Consider the following 26,471-nt stretch of genomic DNA (forward strand, 5'->3'; position numbering starts at 1 on the left):
TAATTAGTCTTTTCTTTCCCCTCCCAGGGAAATTGCTTTTACCAGACAGCTTTGTGTAAAAGCTCCTGATCTCTGTTTTTATTATATGGGTTTCTACATTCATTCATGCCCCAAAATGAGATACAAGGTAAAGTGTGTTTTCACTTATTTCCTTTGTGTGCTGTTATTCAAAGCTTTTGACAGTGTTCATAGTAATATAATATTTTGTAATTGTCACTTTGCATTTTAATGTAGACTTTATATGGTTAAATTTGAATGCTGGTTATTATTTAACTTGGCTTAGGGATTTTTTTTCCCAATTTAGTTGCATGTGCTGTTTATTACATCTTGGCTTAAGAGAGGTTTTCAAGGCTGTCAGATAATGTTTGTCATTTGGTTACCTGGCTATCTCATGTTTACAGTGTCTCCTTCATACACTAAAATTCTCCCTTTTTGAGGCTGGCATATTTGTACCTGTTGCTTAGTGACTCCAGGCAGTGATAAGATGTTTTCTTGGGCTTGGCTGGGTTTTGCTTTTTATTTTTTGTTAGAGGCTCTCCCCATGAAACCAGTGAGAAGTTTGGTGAACAGAGATTCTGAGGCAGAGCAGATTTTGAGGAGGGGATCAGGAAAACCCAAGAACATTTACAGAAACCATTCTGGCTGCCTTGTAACCCCTGGTGGCTTCACCTTTGTTCAGACCTCAGTGCCTAAGAATGTCTCTCTTGTGGTTTTAGATCTTGTGAATGTGGTAGCTTTTCTCTTTAAATGCATCGTTGCTTTTGGATATTAATTTCAGAGTAATGAACATTGATAGCAATTGCTGAACACTTACACATAGCCATTTTTATCTGTTAATAATCTGGAAAGATAAAAAATTCACAAAATCTAGAAAAAGAGGCAAAGTGTTTTCATTTCCTTTTTTTCCCCTCTCAAAATGTGCTAAAAATCTGCAGTGTTTTCAAATGGCCAAAAACTATGAGGCTCATTAAAGTGATGGTTTTGAAGGAATTTCAGCTTGATTATGGCCTGCACTACTGGTGACCATGAGGATTGTTTTCTGAAAATAAGAAATCCCTCTGGTTTTGGTAGATTATGTGTTTGTGTGTGTGTGTGTGTGTGTGTCCCCTTGGCCAATTTGAATTTTTATGTCCATCTGCTGGCCAAACAAAAAGAATATTAAGTTTGATGGAAGAAGATGGGTGAGTTGGAAAAATCTGCCCTCTCTCATCTGAATAATCTTAAAGGCTGTCACACAGCTTGAAACAAAGGTTTTGATTACTTTATCTGCTCTTTGGGGATATTTAGAAGTTTGGGGTGATTTGTTTATGTTGAGACACTGCAATTTAACATCCCTTGTCTCTTTTACAACCTGCATGGTACAAGACTTGTAAAATGAGTGGATGTTATTTACCAGGGCACTTAAAAAACAAATGTGGCAATAATAGCAAAAAAAAAAACCAAAAATCCCATTTCTGAAAGATATCATGGTTAAGAAACTTTTGGGTTCAGCTGCTTATAGTGCTGTGCTAAAAAAATGAACTTTGTGTATGTGGATTAAATGAAGCTCATACATCAGGCACTGCATTAAAGGAACCACTCTACATTTGTATTATTTATTGCAATGTTTTGTTGAGCCTGTGCTGCAATTTGAAAATGATTGCATCAAGAATACAACACTCCCACAATGCTTCTAGATTTCATTCTTAAATAATGGAAATTGATTAAATTGTAGTGGGAGTATTTTACTTTTTGTTTCCTTCACAAAAGCTCCTTTTCTTCCCTTGCTTAGAATTAATGACTATTTGATATGACTGTGATTTGGTAGAATATACATTTTAGTCTTCCAGAAACCTAGACAAGTCAATGTGTTGGGTAATTAAAGCTGGAGCAGGGACTGGGGAGGATAAGAAGAAAAGCCTGTACCTGTGTGATTAGAACTCGCAAAATGCTCTCTGCTGGGACAGCAGTAATCCAATAAATGAATTGCAAGGGCCTTTGTTCTAGTTTATATTTCCTTTCCTGGATGCATTTGTTTGAGAAGTAGACAAAAGGAATGAAATTGAAAATCAGGTTGACATTAATTCTGTAGTTCCACTTTTCCCTCACTGAAACAGAACACCAGAACCAAATTATCAGGCTAAGCTCTGAAATGCATCTGGATAATGCTGCTGCTCCTGTAAGTGATTGGGAGTGGTGAGGTAGGGTGGGGAAGTTCTGACTTTGCAGATTAAGTAATTTCAGTAGTGCTTGGCTGACTTGGAGGCATTTAACATTAAAGACTTGGCTTTATTGCAGTTTAATAGAGAAGTTAGAGGCTCCCTTCCCTTAATGATGCTGCTGTGGAGGAGTGACAGGCTGTGGGTGACTGATGTGAAACTGGTGTCAGGTAAAGAAAGAGAAGGAGCTGGAAAGCCATCCACTGGGTTTCTAGCCTTTTTTTGTAATTTTATTTGCAAATTCTTTGTTTTGGGACCTTCAGAAAGGGAGGCTGACCACAGGAACAATTCTCTGTATGAGAAGTGTCTTATGTGAACACAGAATTTACTTACAGTGAAGGCAAAGATTTGGGGGATATTATTGGGGTCAGTGTGTGACCATTTCCTCTGCAGGGTTCTCTTCCCACAACTGGTACAATTTGGTGTATGAATATGGGGTAATCCAGTGGAAGATATGAGGCCTGAAAGTCCTGGAAGCAGATCCCAGAGCTGGGGTTCCTCTGGCACAGAGACAGAGTTGGAGAATTCTGGATTCTCAGGCAGGAAGATGAATGGTTAGAGTATCAGCTAACCCATGGATCAGACATAATTACAGAGGGTTTTAAAATAAAGCTCCCTTTTGACTCACTGTTCCCATTCCTTTTGTTCCCCAGCAGCCAACATTGATTGCAATGTGATTTTGGAACAGTGGATTCCCTGTGAAATTTCTTTTAAGATAGGGGAAGGGATTCCATTGCAAAATTAGAATATCTTTTAGTTCCCAGCCTCTCTCTGATTTGTTCCCATGTATAGGTTAATATTTACAAACTAGTAAAATAAAATCTACATTAAATTGAGACAAAAAGATTCCTGTAGTCCTATTATGTTAATATGGAAAAATCCAGTGAAAAACCTTAAGCAATGGCTTTGTTCCATTTTTTCTGTGTAGGTTAGGGTAATACAAGATTTAAATGGTTCTCTGAAGAAATTCACAACCTTGTGGGAAACCTTCTCAGGCTCTGTTAGATGTGGTGGTTCTCACATTGGAAAATAGGCTCCTGGAAAATTTTCCAAGAGTCATAAGATGCAAAGTCTTTTTCCTAATGCATTTTGGAGTGTGTGATGAAGTTTTAAGCATAAAGTATTTTACTTGAAAATGAGGTTGGTCTCAGGGTTGCTTCTCATGTGTTTAAGTCCTGTCTGTGTGGTTGTTAATGTTTTCAGTTAAATGCAATAATTTGCAAGCATATTTATGGAATTACACAAATAAAAGAAGCACCTTTAGCAAACAGCCATGTCAGAGAAATGCTTGAGAGGACCTGGGATTTTTCTTCCTGGATTAATATTCTGTCTATTTTATGCTGCATCCTTCAAGTAAAAAATGCCACTCTGTGGCTCTATGTTACTAAATTCACATTTTCCAATCACTTCTGAACTCTTTAAGGTCCTTTCTGTTCTTTCCATTGCAGTCCTTTCGCACTGATTTTGAGTCTCATGGTGAGTGACATTGGATAGATTTTGAGGTTTCTGGTATAAATAATCAGTGTGTTTGCTGCCTTGCATTAGCCATTTGGCCTCAGTTGACCTTAAATCCCTTTCTCCTCTAAGTTCTTGTGCTGGGAAGGATTTGGTGGCATTTTTCTATGTGAGTTTCCTTAGTTCTGGGTTTTGTGAGGCTTTCTCAGTGTTGGGATATGCATAGATCTTGTGAATGTAGTGCCTTTTCTCTTTAAAGATATCATTACTTTTGGATGATACAATTTCAGAGTAGTGAACATTGATAGCAATTTGCTGAACACTTACACCTGACCATTTCTATCTGTTAATAATGTGGAAAAATATAAAGATAGAAAGTTGGAGCATGGATCATTCCTTGTTTGGGTCAAGGATGTGCTTCCCCTGGAGGCCACCCCACTGGTGCTGGTAAATAACTCTCAGAGCACTTGGAAGTGCACAGCAGATTTAATGTCTTTGTGCTCTCTTATTTCTGTGTGCCATTTTAAGGCCATTCTATGATGTGAAGAGGTGTTTTGACTGAAACCTTTATCCAGACTTGTATGGAGGCCAAAGTAAATGGAATTATTTCAAACAGTCTCCTTTGGTATCAAGTCATGGCCAGACTTCAGATAGATGGAATACTAGAAAGGGCTCTGAAATGTCAGAAAAGAAACAAAAGGCTGATTCAACTGTGATTAATCATTCTTAAACTAAATACCTCAGACTGATTGTGGTTGTGAGTGGTGCCCCTGGAATTTTATGGCACTTGAGAGCCAATTTCTTTGGCTGCTTTCAGGAATTTCAGCATCACTCCTCGTGCAGCAGTGAAATGCATCCAGGGGTGTCCTGCATGTCCACATCCACGAGATCCACAGGAGCCTGGCTCATCTTCCCCTGCCCAGACTCTTTCACCATGTCCCACTGTGGAATTTAGTTAATGTTTTCAGTAAGCTCAGATTTGCTGTGTGAAGTGAAATTGTGAGGGAAGGAGATTTAATGTGATCCTCTGGGATTTTGGGGGGTGTAAGCACATGCTTGTTATGGTTCTGCCACTGACCAGCAAAAAGCTTTGCTAAATGTGTCATTAGTTCCACATAAAAAGAGTTGGTCCTTTCATACCTTCATGTGTCACCTTTTTATTCTTATTATCATCTTTATTGTTCTTTTTTATTCTTTATTATTTTATTCTTTTTAGATATAAAAAGAATATCTTTTCTCATTGGTCTTACTATTTACTTTAAAATGGGAAAAATATTATTAGCTTGGAGTAGTTTGGAGGACTGGAGTTGCCCTGAAACTAGTGACTTTTCCAGGATTAATTTTGTAAGTTTGTAGGAATAAATCTACATTGCAATTAGCACAAAACAACTTTTTATGTAAACAGGTCATAAAGAGTCAACTAAATATCCTGAAGAGTCAGTGCTTGTTATAGAGTGCCGAGTTGTTGCTTGCAGCACCATTTGATAATAAAGAAGTGAAGTACCTGCATTGTAAAACCATTATTTAAGAAAGCAATAAAAGTTTTGGCAACACAGTGGTTTTGGGCTTTTTTTGGCAGGATCATTAAAAACAAACAGCAAATAATAAAGACAAAAAGATACAGTAGTAAAGTGCTGAGAATGATAAGCTGCACAAGTGAGGAGGTAATTCCTGCTTTTGTGTCTTATTAACATCATTTTTATCCTCCTCCTGCCTTCCTTCTGTTTTCTCCCTGGACTTGCCTGGGATCCTCCTCTGCATCAGCAGCTAAAATTGAACATTGATTTCTTCAGAGCTCTGGCCTTACCCAGCTGCTCCTTCTGAAGGGCTGGGTCAGTGCCTGAAGAGAGACTCCTGAATTCTGCTGCAGTTTGGGCGTTAAAACCCAAAGGGATTTTGAGAAAAGTCTTTTAGAGTGACCAGAACTTCCAGAAGGATTTTGCATGATTGACTTGATGTTCATGTGTTAAATGTGAAAATCAAGCTGCTTTAATGTTCATTCAAGGTTTATCTGCTGCAAAAAGTCCTTATCTCTCTACTTGTATTTTATCACATATGTTTGATTAGGAGGAATGTCTGGTTTTTGGATGTCAGAAAGCAGGTGCTCTTTTCAGGATTGCAGAGTCCCTTAAAATCTTTTTTCTTTTTATTTCTTCCTTCCATAAAAGCATTTTCCTTTCACCTTTCCTTATCTGAAAGCCTGCACCAAATAAATGGAACTTAACATGTTGAAAGAAACAACTGTGAGAATGTGGGACAGAATAAAAACACCATGGGTGAAAAATTATTAGTTCTTTAGTTATTGATGTCATGCTAGTGATGAATATTTAAAATCTTTTCTCCTTTACTTTTAACAGCTTCTTACAAAGTGTTTGAGGTTTGTTTTCTTCTTCAAGACACTTGTAGAGAGGTTGTGAAAACCACATTATTATTAGCATCAGCAAGCAGGAATAAAGAGATTCTCCATTCTGGATAGCAACAGCCATAAGTGAATGCTGACAGGGGATTTCTACTGAAAATGTAATTATGTAAAGCAGAATATCAGTCTCTGTGTATATTTCCATGTTTTCATAGCAGGTAAAGATAATGAATGTAATTACTCAATTGCTTCTTTATTTTTTCTCCTAAGCTGTTGTTTTTTACTGTGTATAATTGGTAAATTATTACAGTTGTTCCTCAGTCCAGGTGTTGAGGCTGTGCTGAATTTTACATGGCATTTTTCTGCAATTCCATTTTTCTTCTAGAAACAGACACAGACCCCAGCTTGTCTTTTGTCTTAACTTTATTTCTTTACTTTTTTTGTCAGTCTGAACTCCCTTGGGAGAGAATTGACCATGTCCCTGGGGATTTATTTTTCTAATCTTAGAAATGTTTATATTCCTTGTGTTAGAAATCCATGTTTCTTTTTATTTGTTTCTGGAGCTTATGATGAAGTTTGTAGCAGAAATGAAGTGAAAGGAATATGGATATTTATGTTTTACTATTATTTCTAGGCTTTATCAGGGCAGATGATGGTTGTTCTGTAGGTCTCAGCTGACCTCTGACATCAACAAGTCTCTTTCTCGTTATTGCACCTTGAGAAAATAAACTTGGTTTGGATCAAGTTATTTTCATGTGGTCCATAAAAAACCCAACCGTATTCTGTATGTTCAGGATTCCCAGTTCAAATGTTGTGAAGAATAAACATAGAAATGTGATTAATGTGGCATTAACTACCTACATTTGCACAGCAGGGATGTGCTCTACACCTTTTACTTGTTACAGGAATTTTGTTCATTTGGGACAACTTCACTATAATTTTTTTCTTAGTAAATGTGATTTTGCTGATTTGTGTAAAATTTAAGTGAGCTAAAATCCTGCCTTAAAAACCCAGGAGTAAGAGGCACAGCTAAATTGTTGGTCAGTTCTGTGCTTGTGGATGTTTTCAGATTTACTAGTGGTAACTTCCCTGTCTCTGTCAAAGGGAGCTGCTAAGAAGATTTATTCAGGATCATGTTAATAAACCTGAGACAAACCATCCTCTGAATGATGGTAGCTGGTGGAAATTCATCATGTCTAATTCATGACTCAGCACAGTCATAAATTCCCTGCTCATTTCTGACTTACACTAAATCTTAGTTGAAGGCTCATTTGGGGACTCCATAGCAACCACTGGCAGTTAAAGTGAGAACTGTAAATTGTGAAAGGCTGAGACAAAAGAGCTGGGGACTTTGTTTGGGTGGCTTTCTTGTGCTTTTGGTTTTCTGTTTTTTGGTCTTTATTTTTTTAAGGGAGAATAATGTATTTTACAATTTATATGTCTTCAGTTTTTTCCTTCATGTGAGAAATGAGGTCAACATTCCCATTTCAGAATTTGCCAATTATAATTCTACAAACCCATTAGTCCTTGCTAGTAACTGTAAGAATGCATGGAATTAAGAGTATTTTTAAGGTTTCTATCAAGCAAATGAATTGATGTAGTGCTGCTTCATCAGCTTCAGTTTTGTTGATTTAATAATTTTGGATGGTCCTCAAACACTATTTAACACCCTGTATTCTGAATTTTGTCTTTGTAATTTGTCTCTTTGTGAGAATTCCCAAAAGCGAGGTAATTTCAATATTCAGTGATGGACACTGTGCAGTGCTGTGATGAAAAAGGTGAAAACATATGGAGATAATTCTCTTCACTTTCCTGACACAGTCCCTGTGTAAAGCTGTTCACAGCCAGGCCAGCTCAGATGTTGGACAAAATATTTAAGTTCTTGTGCCCTACAGAAAAGTCAATCTGTCACCAAAGTATGAGTCCTTGAAACTGGTTCATTTTATCTGTGCACCACATTTATTGAAGATGGCAGCACTCAGAGTGTTGGCTCTCTCATTTAACTCCAAATCCAGCTGCTCTGATTTTTGCTGTTTTGCTGATTATCTTAGCTCTAATTAGGCAATATTGTCAAGTGGAATTTATTTGGTTTGAAAGCCTGGAGCTCCTGCTTTTCCTGGCTCTGCCATATTTCACTTGTGGCCTTTACAGTAGGAGCTGGCTGACAAGCCAGTTAATCTACACAAGAGATGCTTTCTCTCCAGTTTTCCAGGAAAGGTTTAATGGGAGATACTTTAATGAGGCCTGGTTTAACTAAGACCTTATTAATTTTACAGAGGTATCACAGTACACTCCTCTGAAGTGTTGCATGTAATCTAGATGACAATTCATTATTATGAATGATTATTTTCTTTCTCTGAGTTTGTTTAGCTGCTGACTGCATGGAGTCTACAAGTAAGAGTATAATTAATGAACAGGGTATATCAATGAGGTTCTATTATTTATCCTCAACCCTGATGTTAAACACAGCCTAGTTTGTAAAAAGCACAACATCAGGACTTGGATGGGAATTTAAGTCCCAGAATTCTATAGAGGTGAATGATGTGGAGCCAGGAGGGAAAAGTGGAATCATGGATTGTGTAGTCCATCCCTTACTGCAATACAGGTTCAGTTATATTTGTGTTAACTTTTAAAACCTGTAGGATGTGAGCCAAGGGCCTCCCTTGATACACTCCTGCACATCTCTGCCTTGCTGTGAGTATATAACAATATATAACATATATAATATGTAAAACATACATAATAATATATAACATATAACATGTTCTAATCTATTCTTGTTCTTTAGTGGTTATCGCACTGAAATTCTTTTTCTTAATGTCTCACCTAAGCTTTTTTTCCTAAAGAACAAGATTATTATTTATTTGTTGTTGTTGTAGTTAATTTTATAGAGTTTTTTGCAACACCCTTACTTTTAAACCTGATGGCTACGAACATGTCTCTTCCTGGTCTTCTCTAAAAATCCCAATCAACCCTCCATCAAAAATACCCCTCAATTTCTTCTCCAGCTCTCATTTTTTAAGCTGTTTGTAATTTTTTTACGCAGCCTAGAAGATTTTCATCAAGATTTTGTCCTAGAGAATGGTGGCTAAAATTAGTCCCTCAGCTGTTGAGGTCAGCTCGTAGCATTTGTTTATATAATATGAGTTACTGCCTTCATTGTGCTGAAGATGATAGCAACCTCTGGAGGCAAGGAGAAAGGGTGGAAAGGAGGAGAAGAAAAGGGAATTCTGCAAATACAAAGTTTTCAGAATGGACTAAATTGGGATATGGGCTGAGTTATTTTTAGTGTCAGGGTTCGTGACTGCGTGACTGTGAAAGAAAATCTGTTTGTGCTGTTGAATTTCTCTGCTGTCCATTGTGCTTTAGCTAAGTCTGTGTTAAAACTTGACTGTTTCTTTCAGGAGAGAATATTGCACTAAATGAGTTGACAGGGCATATAGGGTTTTATGGTTTTTCCTTCCACTGCTTATGGAGATCTGTTGGATGAATTGTATCTCCCTTATAGTAGTAAATTATTATTTATAGTATTACAGTAAATACCTGAAGTGACAGCTCAAAGTAAAAAATGAAGACTAAAACCTAGAGAAAGGCTATGATAGTACTGGGTTGCAGATGATGGTAATTAATTGTGTTTTCACACCACCAGCATATCCCTGGTAGGGGAGCAGATTATTTCATGTCATCCTGTGGTAGCCACCACTGTTACTTAGATGCAAATAATTTAAAAACAAACTTGTATTTTCTTTAATTGGTATTAGAGACAGTAGTTGAAGTTTGTGAAGTTTGTGGAGTTGGTTTAGCAGGCTCTTGGGTGGTTCTGAGTTTCCCAAAGTTCCATGAGGGCTCCAAGAGGCTGCACAGAGCAGGGCCCAAGCAGGAGGGTCAGTGGAGAAGTGAAATATTTTTGTTACAGCTTCTTTAAAGTTTTTTCTCATTCTAATAAAATCAGTTCCCAGAGGCTTTCAAAGGTTGCCTTATTGTGGAGACCTGGGAGCTTGATGAGTTGTTGCCTTTTCCAGTGCAAATTAAAAAGAAACCCAACGAATAAACAAAAATCAACAACCTCAAAGTCCTCCTTGGTGTTTTCAGACACTGCCCCGAGGTTTCTGCTTGTCCTATGGGAATTAACCACTGCCAAAATCTTTATTTATTACTAGTTATTCTCAACTGAAGAGTGGAACTGTTCTGAAAGGAATGGCTGAAGCTGTTCAGAGCAGTTATTTGCTGTGTTAGATGTGTTGGATAATTTGGGGATTCTTACTAGAAAGGTTTCAGGGGAGTAGATCATCCTTTTTAACAGATACTGTTTGCTTCCTCCCCTTGCCTTGTTCAGAATGAAAGCGTTTTCACAAATAACACTGAGATGGGATGACAAAAAAGGCTGTGAAAATGACTCCATTGTTCATTAATTGAAGAAGAATGGGTCTGTGGAGCAAAAGTACGTAGCACCCAAAATCCATCTTTGTCCCAACACAAATGCACTGTTGTTCTGTGAATGGACAGAAGACGAGATGAGCTTTTTGTTCCCCTGGTTATTGATTTTATTTATTTATTTAAGTTATTAGGGCTAGTGTTCTCAAGGGGTGCTTAGTGATAGTATGGGCGGTGTATCCATGATTTATTCACTGATTTTTTTCTTATGTTCTTTCCATTTTAGTCTTTACCAGTTGGCATTGTGTGGCTTGTTCATTGCTTTTAATTATCTTCCATTCAGGGAAAAGGGAGGAAGGTGGAGAGATGTTACAGTATGTTTTGAGGCAGAAATATTTAGGACCATTTTTGGCTGCTGTCCTTTAGATGTGCAGATCTCCATTCAACTTACTTGACTCAAATTGATTAAAGTTTTAATCATTTAAACTTATATTATGCCAACAAATATTGGCCTAGTGTATGCTAAGCATACAAGTGTTTATACCACTTTGCTGTCTATTTTAGAAGTGTGTTAAAAGTGCAGGGAAGTGCATGAAGCTGCTTTCTTCTTTCCAGATATGCATGCACATGAGTACAGGGTGCAGCTTATTGATTTTAAAATAAAGCAGGGTGATTGCCTGGGCAATTTTGAGTTATTTTTAACTCTGAAAAGCAGGGATTGTAAACTGTAGAATGGCAAAAAAGTGCTTGACCTCTGTAAGTACAGTTCTAACTTAATACTCCCCTAATCCTATATTGGTGGATGTTCAATACACCCTTGAATTACCAAGTTTTGGAATGATCAGGACTTACACAGCCTATACTATAGTTGCTAATTCCAGCCCATTTGCCTCCAAACTTTTTTTTTTAACGTGAAGGTGTTTATAAAGCAAAGTTTTCAGGTGTTTATAAAGCAAAGGTTTCAAACATCTGGCATTAAGAGAAAACTGAAGTGTTGATGTTTCAGCTCAAAGACTTTGGGGGATACATAATGTTAAACAGTCTGTTTTCCTAAACATGCAAGGAGACATTTGTGTACCTTAAATGGCAATAATTCAGATGGAGGCATAATGGGGAACGTGTTCTGCCCAGCTGAGAGAAGTGTTGGGCACTTTTACAGGGCCACAACCTTAATGGATGCAAAGCTGCACAAGGAGTGACTGCTGCAAAACCTCCCATATAATTTCATTTTGTTCAGCTTGTGTGATAAAAATGAACTTACTTGACAAGAATTCTAGGATTACAAGTTTTATGTTTTGTTTATAATTATGGAGACAGAGTTTAATAACAAAAGGAGGGGTTTGAAAACAAGTCCATGTCAAAAAGAACATGTTGAAAGGATACAATTATTTTTACTGTATTATGTCCTCAGGCAGTTTTTACTTCCTGCAAAACAGCTTAACAAAAATTCAGTACATCTCCATCTAGCCATATTTTGTGTCTTATCCCTCCATTTGTTTAGTGTCCCTATTCTTGGATTCTTTCATCAGTTTCTTATATCTAGCATGATCTCAGAGGGAATGAATGCATTGAAGCCCTGGAGCTCTCTCAGTTCAGTATTTTTTCTGACAATTAATGTAGCTACAGCCTGGTTTTCAGTTTGGAGGAGAGAAGAGAAGGAGAAGGAGAAGGAGAAGGAGAAGGAGAAGGAGAAGGAGAAGGAGAAGGAGAAGGAGAAGGAGAAGGAGAAGAGGAGAGGCAAATATGTCCAGGGCTCTGGGGACACCTCAGAGCCTCTTCCAGTGCCTGAAGGGGCTCCAGGAGAGCTGAAGTGGGACTTGGGACAGGGATGCTGGAGTGACAGCACCAGGGGGAAAGGCTTCCCACTGACAGATGGCAGGGAGAGATGGGATATTGGGAAGAAATTCTTTACTGTGGGATTGCCCAGAGAAGCTGTGGCTGCCCCATCCCTGGGTGTTCCAGGCCAGGTTGGACAAGGTTTTGGGATAGTGGAAGGTGTTCCTGCCCATGGCAGTGGGATGGCATGAGCTGAGCTCTGAGGTCCCTTCCAAGCCAGGCCATTCCTTGGCTCTGTGACTGCAGGATGATGGCAGCTGGTAGGGGCTGTGGTGGCAGTGTGGATTTTGGAGGCTGTTGCCTCTCACAACTGCTTGGGCTCGAGGTGGATGTGGCCCCACTTCACTCCCTATTTTCCAGGCTGGGACACCACCAGCCATCCCTTCTGGGGTGCCAGAACTGTCATGGTGTGGCACCCCAGGGTTTTGCTCTGACCTGGTGCAGGGATGGCTTCAGCTGAGCCCTGTGGCTGGAGCTGCACGTGCCAGGATGGTCCCAAGGTGGTGGGATGCTCTCCTGCTGAGGAGGGGCTCTGGGAGAACACAGAGGCTCTGGTTACAAATTCCCCTCTCCCAGCAAACAAAGCAGGCTTGTTTAACAAACCCTCCACAAACAACACGGACCTAAAATTAGAGTGCTTGTTTCATGAATGAAAACTCACTATGAAAATAAACATTTTTAGGGACAATAGGAGAAACTTCTTTTAAAACACACGTGTTTTGATGGTCTGGAATTTTTCTGCAGATACTCATTGATCTTTTGTGCAGATAGCTGTTGCTTTGGTTGCTGTTAAGGTTTAAGTTCTAACACATGCTTGGAACACTGGTAAAGTGAGCCTCTGTATTTATTTATTCAGTTTTTAATCTGCAGATGTAAGGGAGACAAGCGGGTTTAGATTTTTTGGCAGAGATGCATTACTCTATCCTTGTAATACAAATTGTAGGCACTGAAAGACTGAGATTTATCATTGCCCATTTTCCTCCTTCAGCTTTTTAGTCTGAATAACATGTTTGTATGTGCATTGGGGATATATTACCATGAATTTCACAATATTATTTAGTCAGGATCCTGCAGAAATTAAAAGTTCACTAATGAACTTTTCTGTGCTGTTGTCTCCCTTTGTCCTACAATTTTGCTCTTTTTCTCCTATCCTAAAGTTACTGTTAGTATGTATTTGCCTGTATATGCCACTGATTTTGAGGTTGTTTCTTCAGAGACAGGCTGTGTGCATTTCAGTGTTGAATGACTAAAGATAAATTACTTGGCTTTTACTCAATTTTTCATTGCTGGGCTTAAAAAGACTTGTCTAGTGTACCATGTATTGGTAGAAAACCTTGAAGTTAAAAATCTCATACTGTTCTGAATTACTGGCTTCAGAATATTATTTTTTTGTTCTTAGATGTATGAAAACAGCTAGAAATGAAAAAAACTGGACTGACAAATTTTAAAGTGACCTTGTTTTTCAACATGATCTAATTGTGTAAAGTTTTAAAACCCCACATAGCAAATCTTAATCTAAAGCCAACATCATGCATCTGAATTCTTAATTAGGAGTATATTTCAACTTGTGAATATCAGTGTTTCACAATTTGCAAAGCTGTCAATTAGTCTGTTATTTATTATGTCTTGAAATATCCCACAGGCTGAGCCGGTAGCTGGGCATTTGAGAAGCATGAAATTATTTATCCAGTATAAAGCTACCCTCACCCAGACTTCCTTGGGAAGGTCTTATTTGCTTGCCCTCAGAGTCTGGATGGATTTTTGGCAAGTTCTCTTTTGGCTGGGTTCTTTTAAACCCCTGTTGGAGGCTGAAGCAGGACTTTGGGGAAGTCCAGGACGGGAGTGGTGTCCCGGTGGTGTGGGAGAGCTGATCCCTAGGGCTGAGCTGGAAAAGGGGCTCTGAGGGGGATAAAGGGTTGAGTTTTGGAAGGTTTGGGGCTCCAGGCAAAACTCCCTGCAGAGTCATTGGAGAGACACTGGGAAAGATGGGGAAAGCTTGGACACACTGATGGACACTGGGGAAAAAGAGCTGGGAAGTAAGCACAGAACACAACATCTCTGGAGGCAGACATGAAGGCAGAGAAGAGTCAAAAAGGTCAAAAATGCAGAGAAACTGGGTAGGAAGAGCAGGTTTCCATGTGCCCTGTTGGTGCATAGTCCTGGACAGTTTTATCCAGGAGCTGGGAATGAAATTGCAGAAGCAATGCAGGAGTTGTGCATGAGTAAATTGAGTAAATGGAGACTTCATAGATACCTGAAAAATAATAGATAGATGTTGTAGATATAATAGAGCTGATAATAATAACAACAGATATAATATAGCTATATTCTATAATAGATAGAATATACCTGCTTTCCTCTTGTATTGTCCTTTAGAATTGTTGCTTAAAAGGGTGAGGAAAGTCAGGTTGGGGTTGAAGTGAGTTTTATATCACAAAATAATTTCTTGTCATTTTCGAAGAAGAATAAGAAACTAATTTACCTTGGTTCGCTGTTTGGCACCTCATAACCATAGCCAGTGTTTCTACAAACAAAAATAAAAGATTGTGCACCCCTCACACTCATTTCTATCATGCTGGTATTCTAATTCTGTTGAATTTTCATTTTCTGCTTCCTGCTGCATAGTTGTACAGAAAAAAAAAATTAAAACATGCTCACTTTCATTTAAATTATTTAAATTTAATTTTGTTTATGTTTTGTATTAAGTAAATGTGGTGTGTGGTGTTTTTACTTTGATAACTACATAGCAGAAGCCACTTTGACAGGGAATTAATTTAGTTTTCCTGTGGCAAATGTCCATAAACTACAGATGAAAGCTGTTCTTGCAGATGTGACTCCAGCTAGTGAGGTATTAATGATGAATGTTTAATGAATTAATGAATGTTTAAAGCTATTTGATATCAGTGTGACAATTCTGTGCCTCTAAGGGTAAAGCATGGGTATGACACATTAGGTTGTGCATATTTTTCCTGTGGTTATTTCACCTTATATTAAATATAAGAAAACAAACTTTAACACTTAATTTCATACATTTAATTTAATGAACTCAAGGAATATTGTCAGTTTATGGCAGCCCTTCAAGAGAAGGATATGGGATCCACATGATTGAAGCACTCTTTGCTTTTTCTGGTTTTTTTTGGGGTGTTTTTATTCTTTTGCTTCTTCCAGCTGCCAAAATAAACTCCTTTTGAGGTAGACCTGAGTCAACAGAGTTGGTGTGTCTCTAATGAAGCATTCTTCTTGAGGCCCCCACTTGGATTTTATCTTTTTGTCATAGTTCTTTTTAATCTCCCTTTCCAAGTTTAATGCTAGGGTCTCCTTAAGAATGTCTGCTACAGATTCAAAGTAAACAAGGTCCATTTCAGTAATCATAGGATTTTTATTCCCTCAAACACTTTTTTTGTAGTAAAAAGGCAATTAATATTACATTTTTTTTCTGTAATATACTTTAAGAATATCAAGTTGTTGAAAAAGTTGGCTAAAATTCAAGGAAGCTAATAGCCTTCAAATGTACAAGCTTAATTCTTCTTTATTACTGTTTTCCACTGAAGTTTCTCAAACTGTGCTGCTTTTTTTAGCATTCTTGAGTAGCCTCTCTACAGATAATACAGATTCTGACTTCCAGCTCCAGAACAATCTGTGTGGTACTGTCGTTAATTATCTTATTCCCAAGTGAATCTTAGATTGCAATTTCCAGTAAATGTTAACTGCTTTTATATATTTTATTTATGACTTTTATTTACAGTCACAAAGTCATTTTTCCTGTAAAATGTTTTGAGCACACATTTTTTCCTGTAAAATGTTTTGAACCTTTGGAGTTCATAGGGAATCTCAATCTCTAAATGTGCACAAATCCACCTTGAATTAGAAACATTCCTTGGAATCTCAGTCTCATGTGGATGTTACTGTTCTGCCAGTTTAGTGTCACTGGTACTAAATATTAATGCATGAGAGAGATAACGTGGCAATATTTAAAGCTATGGAAAATTTTCACATTCTTAGTAATATTCTTAATATTCTAATGTTCTTAATATTCTGGTGGCAGTCTCTGGAATTCCATCCAGTAGAAATTTTCTAATTAAGTACCAGAAGTATGCAACTTTTTTTGTGTTTGATGTACACAAAAAAGAAAAGCTTATGCAACAACATTGAAAACTCAACTTTGTTTCAATAGTCTGTTTTAATAAAATGCCATTGCATTGTGTACAGCACAGATTAGGAGATAAAAACGGGGAAAAAAGAAAGGAACTTTGGGAAATGTAAATAGTGCAAAATAGACTTATCATAGTTTGGTGATGTACGATAATTTAGAAAATATGCTTTTAAAGTGGCCCTAACTTTATGTAAGCTCCATACTTGTAGTATTTATCTTTGTTTCTCATTTTCAAGAGTTGTCTTCAAACTTATCTGTGATTTGGGTATTATTATTTCAGCTTTGCATAAACAGTAATCCTAGGGCAACCCAGAATCCACAAATTTGCTGTTGCTGCCATCAAAGGTCAGGAACCCTTGGTAAATAATGCATTTTATTGGTCTTGAAGGGACCATTTTGTGATGTTTGTACTGTTGGCTCTGCAGCGTGAAACACCATCTCCAGAGCAAATTCAGCCTGATGGGTTTAATCTGAATTGTGACTGCTAGTGAAGTCTTAAGAATCACAAATGTAAAATTTGTGTGAATATGTCTATCCATCTTTCTTACTGAGAGCAAGAGCAATGGAGTGGGAGGAGGCACAGATATTTAATGTCCTGTGTCTGAGTTAAGGAGTGTCACTGTCTCTGGACACCCACAGGTTTGAGTAAATCCCTAAGTGCAAAGAACAGGAATATAAAAGATTGACAACTACAAGTCTTTAAATTAAATTTTCATAAATATTCATGTAAATATATACAGTCATCACATTTTTATGTTGTAATTCCTGAACATAAAGATTTTTTTTTCCTCTTTTGTGCAAGCCTTATCACTACATTTATTCCAGACCCAGTGGCTTTGATGCTGTGACTTTTAAGAGAGTGGCTTTAGTTGCTTAGAACAAAGACAAAACTCTCACTTTACTGCTCTTTATCAATGACAAAGGACAAACTCTTAGCAAGAAGTCTTGGAGGAGAGAGCAGGGCTGGAAAGTGGCTGTGAGAGGATGCCCAGAGCTGTGTCTTATCTCCAGCTCTGGCCAGTTGCATCCCAGCTGATAAGGCAGAGATGATGCAGCAGCCCTCTCTAAAGCTCTCAACCACGCTAATTACTGCTCACTTTACAGCTTGAAACCAGAATGATCTCATTGATTAATTCACTGGTGTTAGAGAGGAGAGCTGCTGGAGTGTGGGCATGGCTGTGGTTCATCTCAGGCAGCACTTTGTTGGCTCCTTGGATGCTGTGGATGGAGTGTTTGAATATTGGTGTGCTGCAGTTGTAGCTGGGAGCTCCCTTGACCTGTTCTCCTCAGTGAGCACAGGGAAAGATAATAGTGGCATAAAAAAGGAGGAAGAAGAGCTTCACAGACTTGGAGACTAAAGGGGAAAAGGAAAAAAACATCAAAATCTGTCCCAAGTGTTCCCTTTTTGCCTCAGCGGAAAGCAGTTTTTTCTCTGGCAGCCCATGAGCCTTTTCAGACACCTGTTGGCTGTTTCCCACTATAAAAAACAAGCTTAAAATGTTCAATATTTCAGATAATTTCTAGGAAAGGACAAGGAGAAAGCAGCTATTTGGAGTGTACACTAAGCTGTGAAGATAGCAAAATCCAAACAACTCAGGAGTAACGTGTTGGGAAAAGAAAGAAACAAAGTTTCTGAAGGTGTTTTGAGGGAAAGGGGAGCATTTCTTTAAAAGTACTTCTTTGCAGAGCACCTTAGGCAAATAGAGTGCTGAGATTTACCTTCAATCTCAATGAAATTTAAGATAAAGCTAATTTAATTCCACTTTTGTGGTGGGTTAAGAACATGTAAGTAGTTAATAGCCAAATAATTACATGGTAATTGTAGGATACTGAATGTGAAACTTGGCTTCCTGCCTTTTTGACTTTCACTCATTATCTTAATCTGTTTTACACTTACCTGAAATATTCTGTTTACCTGGGGGACACTATGAAAACCTTCTGAAAAGCTGATTTTTTAAATGTTTAGTGAAGTACAGCCAAGTATGAATATATAGTCAATATCTGTAGGAAGTTATTTTGTTTGACATGTAGAAACAAATGTCAGAACTATTTTCACTTTGGGTTTATCATCAGTTATTACTCTTAATGCATTACATGGACTTGGGAAATAAATAAAAAAGAGGTGCAAGTTGGCAAATTATTTACAAATTTGCTTTGGACAGTTTAAACATCACTGAGGAACATTTAGAAAGACAATTAAAAGTAATAATGATGTAATTAATGGATCTAGATAAATATTTGAAGTAGATGGCTTTAAAGGTCCTTTCCAGCCCAAACCATTCTGTGATTCCATATTTCTTTTGGAAATACAACATCAAATTTTATTTGCATCTCACTTACAGGAATTTGGAGGTTTACATTGGAATTTTATATTCCAAAGAATATATGAGAAGGTTGGGTGTTTGCTCACACATGGAGTTTCCATGTTTGAGGTGCTTTGGGAAGCACCTTACAGCTCCCTGGCTGCCTGTAAAATTCCCATTACACAGATTTTGTGATGATGTAACTAAATGAGAACGAACACATCTTTCTGAAGAGCAAGGACTGGCACTTGAGTTCTGTGAGCTGCAAAATAAATTCTGGCTATTATTCGTAACATCTTTTAGGGATTACAACACATTATTCTTTAATGAAACAGAAAGGTGGCTAAGCTCTCAGGAATGCAGCTCTGGGATCCTAAAAATGTGCAGTCCATAATTATTTCAAAGTTTGCAGCTTGGACAAAATCTGCTTGTTTGATGCTGGCCCTGCAGTTTCAGGCAGCCTGGTGAGATCCAACTTGTTAATTCAGTTACCCAATGATGTAACTCCTTTTTGGGGTAGATTTTCTTGTAGGCTGAATACTTTTTGATGATAAAGGTGAAGTCTCCAGCCATCTCTCCTGGATAAACAGAGCTGCTTGCCTCATTCTGTGCCTATTGCTTATGGGGTTTTTGTTTGTTTAAAAAGATGTTTAAAACGGTGATTATGAGGAGTGAATTTGTGGGGGTAGTTCTGGGGCAAGGGGGAGGATTTTGTTGTTTTTCTGAAGTCTTTTAGGGCTCACCCAGCTGGATGCCATGTGAGAGAGGCTGGAAGCACAGAGGGGTTGGGATGTGCAGCTTTTGTCCAGGCTGGGAGAGCACAGCAGGTCAGGTTACCAGCCAAGGGCTCTCCTGGGCATCCAGAAACTCCATTTCTGGTTGTGGAATGAAATCAGGGAGCAGGGGGCTGTGCAGCACTCTGCTATGGGGTTTGGTTTTCAGGGAAAAGCTGAATTCCATAACGCATGGTGGGCAGCACTAAGGGGTCGCTGTTGATCATTTGGGGTTGCTTTGTTTGTGTAGCCAGAGCAGTTCTTCTTAGGCAGCTGGCTGGACATGGAGTCTTAATTCACTTTTAATAAAAGATCAATAGCTTTATTGTGAAAAAATAGAATACAGCTGTAAACTGTACCTGGTAAAAGAATTAAATGTGAGTTTAACCTTCCTGTTTTGTTTTCTCAGTGCTACTGGTGCTTGACCTTCATTTTTGAGACTGTTGTCTTTCTTGGTAGTTTTACATTTTAAGTTTTACTTAGACTACAAAAACAAACTCTGCTGGTGTTTTTCATCTCAAGTGCTTACCAAATCCCTCAGATTTTGCAAAATATTTAAGAAGTAATCTCCAGACTAAAGGCTCATTAAAACCTTTGCCCTTCCTGTGGAACAAAAGTTCAGAGAAGTTCTGGCTGATTGTAATTTGAAAACTGTAAAACAAAAACCATCATGGTGTGAAGTATTAATTTAGGCTTGGCAGTCTCTCTGTAAAATTTATTTCCAGAAGCTTCCAATTAAAATGCAGCATGGCTAATTGTATAAGGGAAAGCACCTTGAAGGTTCTCTCTTTTATATTATATTGGAAGAAAAATACTAGTGACAAATACTAGTGACAGTAAAACATCTTGCAGGTATTTTTTACTAAAAACCAGTCTCATTTATGGTGGAATGAGTTAACTTGAAGGAACTGTGTGCTCAGGAATTTCTTAGCCATACTAATTTTCAGAATTGCTTTTTAGCCAAACCATTTGATACATTAGTTAGATATTTATCTTTTTGTATATTTACCTAATCTTTTTGTGGCTTTAATCTAATTTGTACCTTTAATCTAATTTATACCTTTGTTATACATTGGGTTGTTATGCTCCTTGAGCAATTAAATTTAAAAGGTTTTCCCCTGTGGCTCTTTGCCCTTTTTCAAAGGAAAAAAAAAGCAAAATTGGGGAAAGGACGGGTTAACAAGGATGGTTAAAGGTATGGAATACCTCACCTCATAGTGCTGTAAAGAATTTAATTCCCTTCAGTCTGATGGAGATAGCCCAGAATGGTTTGGATTGAAAAGGACCTTGGAGATCATCCACTCCCATCACCTTCCTCTAGACCAGGGGTTTTTAAATTCCAAAAATATTTCAAAAAAGCAAATTTTGTGTCTTGGATATTTCTTGGCAAAATGTAGAAGCAGAGAGAGAAATATGTGCAGTTGTTTTGTATTGACAGAGTTCATTTCATCTGCAGGTAGTGTTGGGTTGGAGAAACTGAAACCTGAGACAAGTGCTTGGGGATGGTCTGTAAGAGGATACTTCTTGTTGAAAGTCTTGTAGTTAAATATTCCCAAGATGGTCTGGACAACTTAAACAGTTCTGCTGTGAAAGAGCTTGTATGTAATGAGATAAAAGAAAGCAAAATGTTTTCAGTTGTGAACTCTTACCATAGAGAGAATCACTTCTGAAATTGATGCTGATTTAATCTGAAGCCAAAGAGAAATGATTTTCAAAATCAGTTTTGCAAATGTGATTAAGTTCTAGTGTGATAAATCCCTTTGCAGCACTTCCTTTCAGGAGATCCCCTTTCTATTTTGGATTTATGTTGGGTGTATGCTGCAAATCAATATTAAGAATAAGAAGGAATATGAATAGTATGCTCAGAGGCAATTTATTTAGATGATGTAATCATTTTAGAATGAGTAATGAAATTGGAACATTTTTCTTGAAGTACAGATGCTCATGTACATGAGGCAGAATCTGTGGGGGTTCTCAGGTTTGGGTGGTTTTGCAGTCCAGGAATAAAGGGAGAGAGGAAAAGGTAGGAAGTGGATTTGTGTGAAGTGGTTTATTTTCAAATAAATAAATATATTGGTTTTAAATATAAGTAAATACAAGGTTTTAAGTATTCTGAAGAAAGAGTAAGTCCTTATACTCCTAGTAAAAGAGTAAATTGAGAGTAAGCCCTTATGGAAAGGGTGGGGGGAGGCAAAAGCCCTTAGAAATAATTTTATTTGATGTAATGAAGTCCTGTGGGTTCCCTTTTTAATTCCCTCAATACAGACACAGAGCAAACACTTCATTGGGAACTCACCTGGGCATGTCCTGGGTTCTCCTTCCTCTGGGGGTGACTCATGGGATGTGGGTTTGAGCAGCAGAGGAAATAAAACACCTTTACAGGAGAACTCTCTTCTTCTGGTGTGTTTGGAAACACTTCTGGGGAGGGAGGATATCAAAGAGAACCAAGGGCTTCTTTCATTTTTGCCTCTGGTTCCACTACGTGTCCTGGATCACTGATGTGTCATCCCCACAGCCTCCTGTGCATCCAGGCAAGTCATTAACAAGCTCCTAAATTTTGGGGTAAGAAAACATCTAAAGGAAGTCACCTGAGAACTATTTTTCCCTTTGCAAATTATGGTGTTTTGATGCCCAAAATAAATATTGAATCTACAATGATAGGTTGGATAATCAATTTTTCCTGTTACTGTGCTGCTCAGTGCTAAAGAAGGGTTTTTTAAAATTATAACCAAACCAGTAATGCTGCAATGCAGTTAATTTTAGAATTCTGTAATACTACAGAAGGAAGTGGGAAATTTGGAACAGGGCTGCACAGTGACTTTCATGTGTGGGATTCACAAATGTGATAAATTTGAAGATGTGGGAGCAGGATCTTCAGGGGAAACTGAGTGCCTGGGCTGTCTTTTCTTAGAGCCGTGAGTTAAATTCATGCTACTAGGAAAGATTAATTTGCCACTTGTGTTTTCTGTGTTCAAGCAACAGCTCTGAAAGACAGTTCCTTGGCTATTTCTGCCTTCTTGGCCAGTTGAGAAAATGTCTTTAAATCAACAAGTAATTATGTTCTAATTTTTAAAAAATATGACTGAAAAGGCATATTTTTTCCCCAAGTCCTTAAACTGTTTCATCTGGGTAATGATGATTAAAAGTTCTTTAAGCACTACCTTCACACAGCTTTCAACTATTTCTGTTTAGAGAGCATAACATTTCAAAGTTGTTTATTTAAAAATGTCACTTCCATTCTCTGGCTTTAGAGGATTTTCTGGGCCTTGAGGTTTAAGTTTCTGAATAGAACTGGAGGAATATTGTTTTAATTTAATATAAAAAATTTGCCTTTAATTAAAAATTACCCCAACAAAACCAACAGTAGTAGTTACAAGTCAGTCCTGGACGTTTTGCAAATGAGATAATCAGTCAGACAGACCTTTTCAGAAATCTACCTCAGGTATTTGATAAGGCTCTGCATGAAGCTTGGTTATTTTTATCTTTTTTTGCACAGACAGGGCAAGACTTTATCACAGATAATTCTTGTATTTCCTACTTAACGGTTTACTGTTGGTGGGAAATATTTTTAAAAAGTTAATTTTTATTTAAGTATCATGAAGAGTTGAGCAGTAAGAGTATAAAAAGGTCTGGGGATTTCTGGTGGTTCTGATTCCCCAGAATTGGGTGTTACTGCCTAGGAGTGTCCCTAAAGCAATGTCTTCACCCGCAGGCTGCAGCCACAGGAACTTTGTGTTGTCCCTTCCCAAACCTTGCTCAGCTTCATGGAAGGCTTTCTTTTAAATCAACATCATCTCAAGATTATAATCTTAATTATCCATTTAATGTAATTGATATGAAGAACTCTTAATAGCATCAACTGCAGAATGACTTCAGATAATGCCCAGTCTTATAATTTTTAATGTATATATTTAAACCTTTTCATTCTCTTTACTGTATGGCTGTTTTTCAAGCTGAGATGTGTAATGAGTTTGCAAGTGAAAATTTAATTTTCTGTTGCCACCATATGGCTGTAAATGTTGAGAGTGTTTGGATTGCATGAGTAATGCCTCAAAGATAGAATTTTGACTTAAGTTATAGGCCACTGAATAATCTTATTTTAAATCAAATGAAGATCTGATTAGGGGAGGTTATTATTGCTGAGGTGGTGATTTTCTGTGTAGCTGGAGGGAAAATAATTAAGGCTGTTTAGTTTCTGGGAATGTCTGTAAAGAATATCTTCTTAATAAATCAACTAAAAAATAGTCAAATTTCACTAATCATTACCTGTAAGCTAATCCAGGAAAAGCTCTGTGAATTAAAGTGTTACTGTTTAATCAGCAATGAAATAAATGCTCCATCACTAATGTAATAAAAACAGAGTCCTGCTTACTGTTCAGTGGGGTTTTTCTATTAGATTTTTTTTCTTTTTGGTCTCCATTATTTGCTAGAATTACCAACACTTGAGATGAGCTGCTTTTGGAGGTGCTGAGTTTTTTAGTGCTGGCCCCAGCTCAGCAGAGCTCCAGAGAATAACTTAAACACACAGTTCCAGTAAGCAAAGCCAAAACTTTCCTAGTTCATCTTGGATATCATGGAAGTGTGTTTTGTTAATTTTACATTTTCATCACGTGCCAAGGTTGAGTTTGTGCTCCTGAGATGGTGCTGAAATGACTAAATCCTGCGATTTCACTGAACACTCATTTGGTGCAGATTAGATTAAAAACTATTCTTGCTCTTTGGAAAATCGGGTTGTAGCCAAAGTTCTCGTGCAGCTGATATGACTGCTCTCTTTTTGGTTTCTTTTTTTCCATTTTCTCCCCTTGGCAGGGTCAGTACAGGCCCTCTGACCTGCTGTGCCCTGAGACCTACGTGTGGACACCCATTGAGCAATGCCTGCCCCTGCTCGAGCGCTCCAAGTACTCCCGCTTCAACCAGGATGGAAAAGCAGGTGAGGCTGCAAAAATGAAATAACTCTGATTTTTCTGTCTGCTTCTCATAAATCAGAATCATGTGCTGCTGAAACAACATGGGAATCTCACCTGTAAAGGATAAAAAGTGTGCAATTCACAGCTCCTGCAGCAAACATTTATCTTTTAAGCAATGCACATTTTAAGTATATTTTGTCCTGTAGGCTATAAGTAGTTCAAAATTAACACATATTGCTGCCTTTCAGATTATTTTCAAATTGTATTTGTTATTCTGGGCATGAACAAACCAATAAAATAATTGTTCCTCACTTGCATTCCTGTTGCATGAATGCATAAAGGAATTAAATTGGGATCAATACAGGGAAGTAGAAAGACTGGAGACGTTTAAAGGTGCTTTTGTAAAGAAACAGAGTGGCAGATTTAGTTTCACAATCAATTAAACATTCAGTTCAATTGATGTGGATATGAAGAACACAATAAACAGCAGAAGTACCTTAAACATCATGATGTAATGTGATACAGTTTTTACACATTGTGTAAAACAGGTTCTTAATTATTTACCAGCCCTGACTGGTTGAAATTGTTGCTGACCAGAGCACAGTACAGTGATGCTACTGGAAAACAAGGCAATCGAATGAAAAAAATACATTAATTTGTTTTAGTTACTGATCTCTGGGCCAATGGCAGGCCCCAAGGGAGCTGTGTTAGACCATGCTTGCTGTGGTGCTTGGGGGAAAGAGAATAACTTAACTTTTGTTATTAATTGCAACTTGTTGAATGTCCTCTTTTTGAAGTTTTCTTTCTCCTATGAGTAACAATTGAGTGTGGCTGTGATATTTTTCAGAGATGTGTGGCATTATTCAGGTTAAAAGCACTGTGGTTTGTTTCTAGACGCCAAACACAGATTTACCTGAGTCTCAGCATTCTTCAGCAGCTACTTCTTTCTTTTTACATGTTTTTACTCTTTTTACTTTTTTTTTACAGTGTGATCCTTTTACTTTTTACTGTAGTTTAGTAGGATTCCCATGGCAGTTAACTGCTCAAAAGACAGAATGTAGATAAATTAAAGGAATTTGAAATGAATGCTTAAGCAGGACTGTGAAGTTCTGGAATTGCTGTTGAGTTCCTTGCTTTTCCTCAACCTCTGCCTGTTACTTGGTTGCTCAATGGAAACATTAATAATAATAATAATAATAGTAATAATAATAATGATAATAACTGCAATAGCTGGGTTCTAATAAATCCATCATTGTTAGATTGGTGAGGGGAAATTGGAAAAAAAAAAATTACAAAATTAGGAGGAAGAAGGGAATGATTTTGGAGGCCAGTGGTGTTTGGGACACTTTTGGTGTTCAGAAAGGAGAGAGTGCTGAACTGGTGCCTGTGAAAGTGTTTATAACCCTGTGCTAGCAGAGGGGCAGCATCTTGTGCATGGTGTGAAATCCCTGTGGCATAGCAGGCGTTTGGAAACCACAGGAAACAAAGCTCTGCATCATTATCAGCCCAGAATATCTCACTGCAGACACTGCTGGAGCTGGGACTTGTGTCCTGTGGTTTAAGGAAATTAAAACATAGCAGCACGTTGAGATGCTCTGGGCCTGCTGGGAGCTCGTGGGCTTTGGGGGTTTGGGTTGCTGCTCAGAGGAAGCCATTTCTCACCAGTGAAATCCTCATTCTTTACTCTCTCCAGCAGTCACTAATACCAGTTTAATGAAGTTACAGTGAATTTTAGAAAGGGCAATACAAATGGTCGTGTGCTTTATTCCCCTTGAATCAGCTTTCTGTGGCACTGGCTGTAATTGTGTTTGTTAATTATCAGGAGTGGGACTTCCAGCCCTGAAACCCAGTGCAATAACCAGAGCCAGTAAACAACTGGGAGAAATGGTGTGACTTTCATTGCTGTCTGGGGCAGTGAAGGTGTCACTGGCAATGGCCATCTTCTCTTGCTGTCTGTAATGGCAGAAAATTTGGGAACTATTGTCTCACAATAATTTGTATGAGACATAATTAATGTGTTAATCATTTTCATGAGTTTTTGAATATGTTTTCTCTCCTTTAAAAAAAATCATTACAATTTACATCATAAATTTACCAATTGCACATGCAGTAG

At 37.8% G+C, this 26,471-nt stretch overlaps 1 protein-coding gene across 7 annotated transcripts in view; it reads left to right on the top strand.

The window, feature by feature from the left end:
* Nucleotides 1–26,471, top strand: part of ATE1 (arginyltransferase 1) — a 70,175-nt gene that overhangs the window by 26,346 nt on the left and 17,358 nt on the right. For all 7 annotated transcript variants that reach the window (XM_059476750.1, XM_059476754.1, XM_059476751.1 and 4 more), the window contains 2 exons: nt 28–127; nt 24,261–24,381. In XM_059476750.1, the coding sequence (XP_059332733.1) occupies nt 28–127; nt 24,261–24,381 (221 nt within the window). The remainder of the gene's footprint in view (nt 1–27; nt 128–24,260; nt 24,382–26,471) is intronic.

This window comes from Ammospiza nelsoni, chromosome 8 (genome assembly GCF_027579445.1).
Source record: "Ammospiza nelsoni isolate bAmmNel1 chromosome 8, bAmmNel1.pri, whole genome shotgun sequence".
Lineage (NCBI taxonomy): Eukaryota > Metazoa > Chordata > Aves > Passeriformes > Passerellidae > Ammospiza > Ammospiza nelsoni.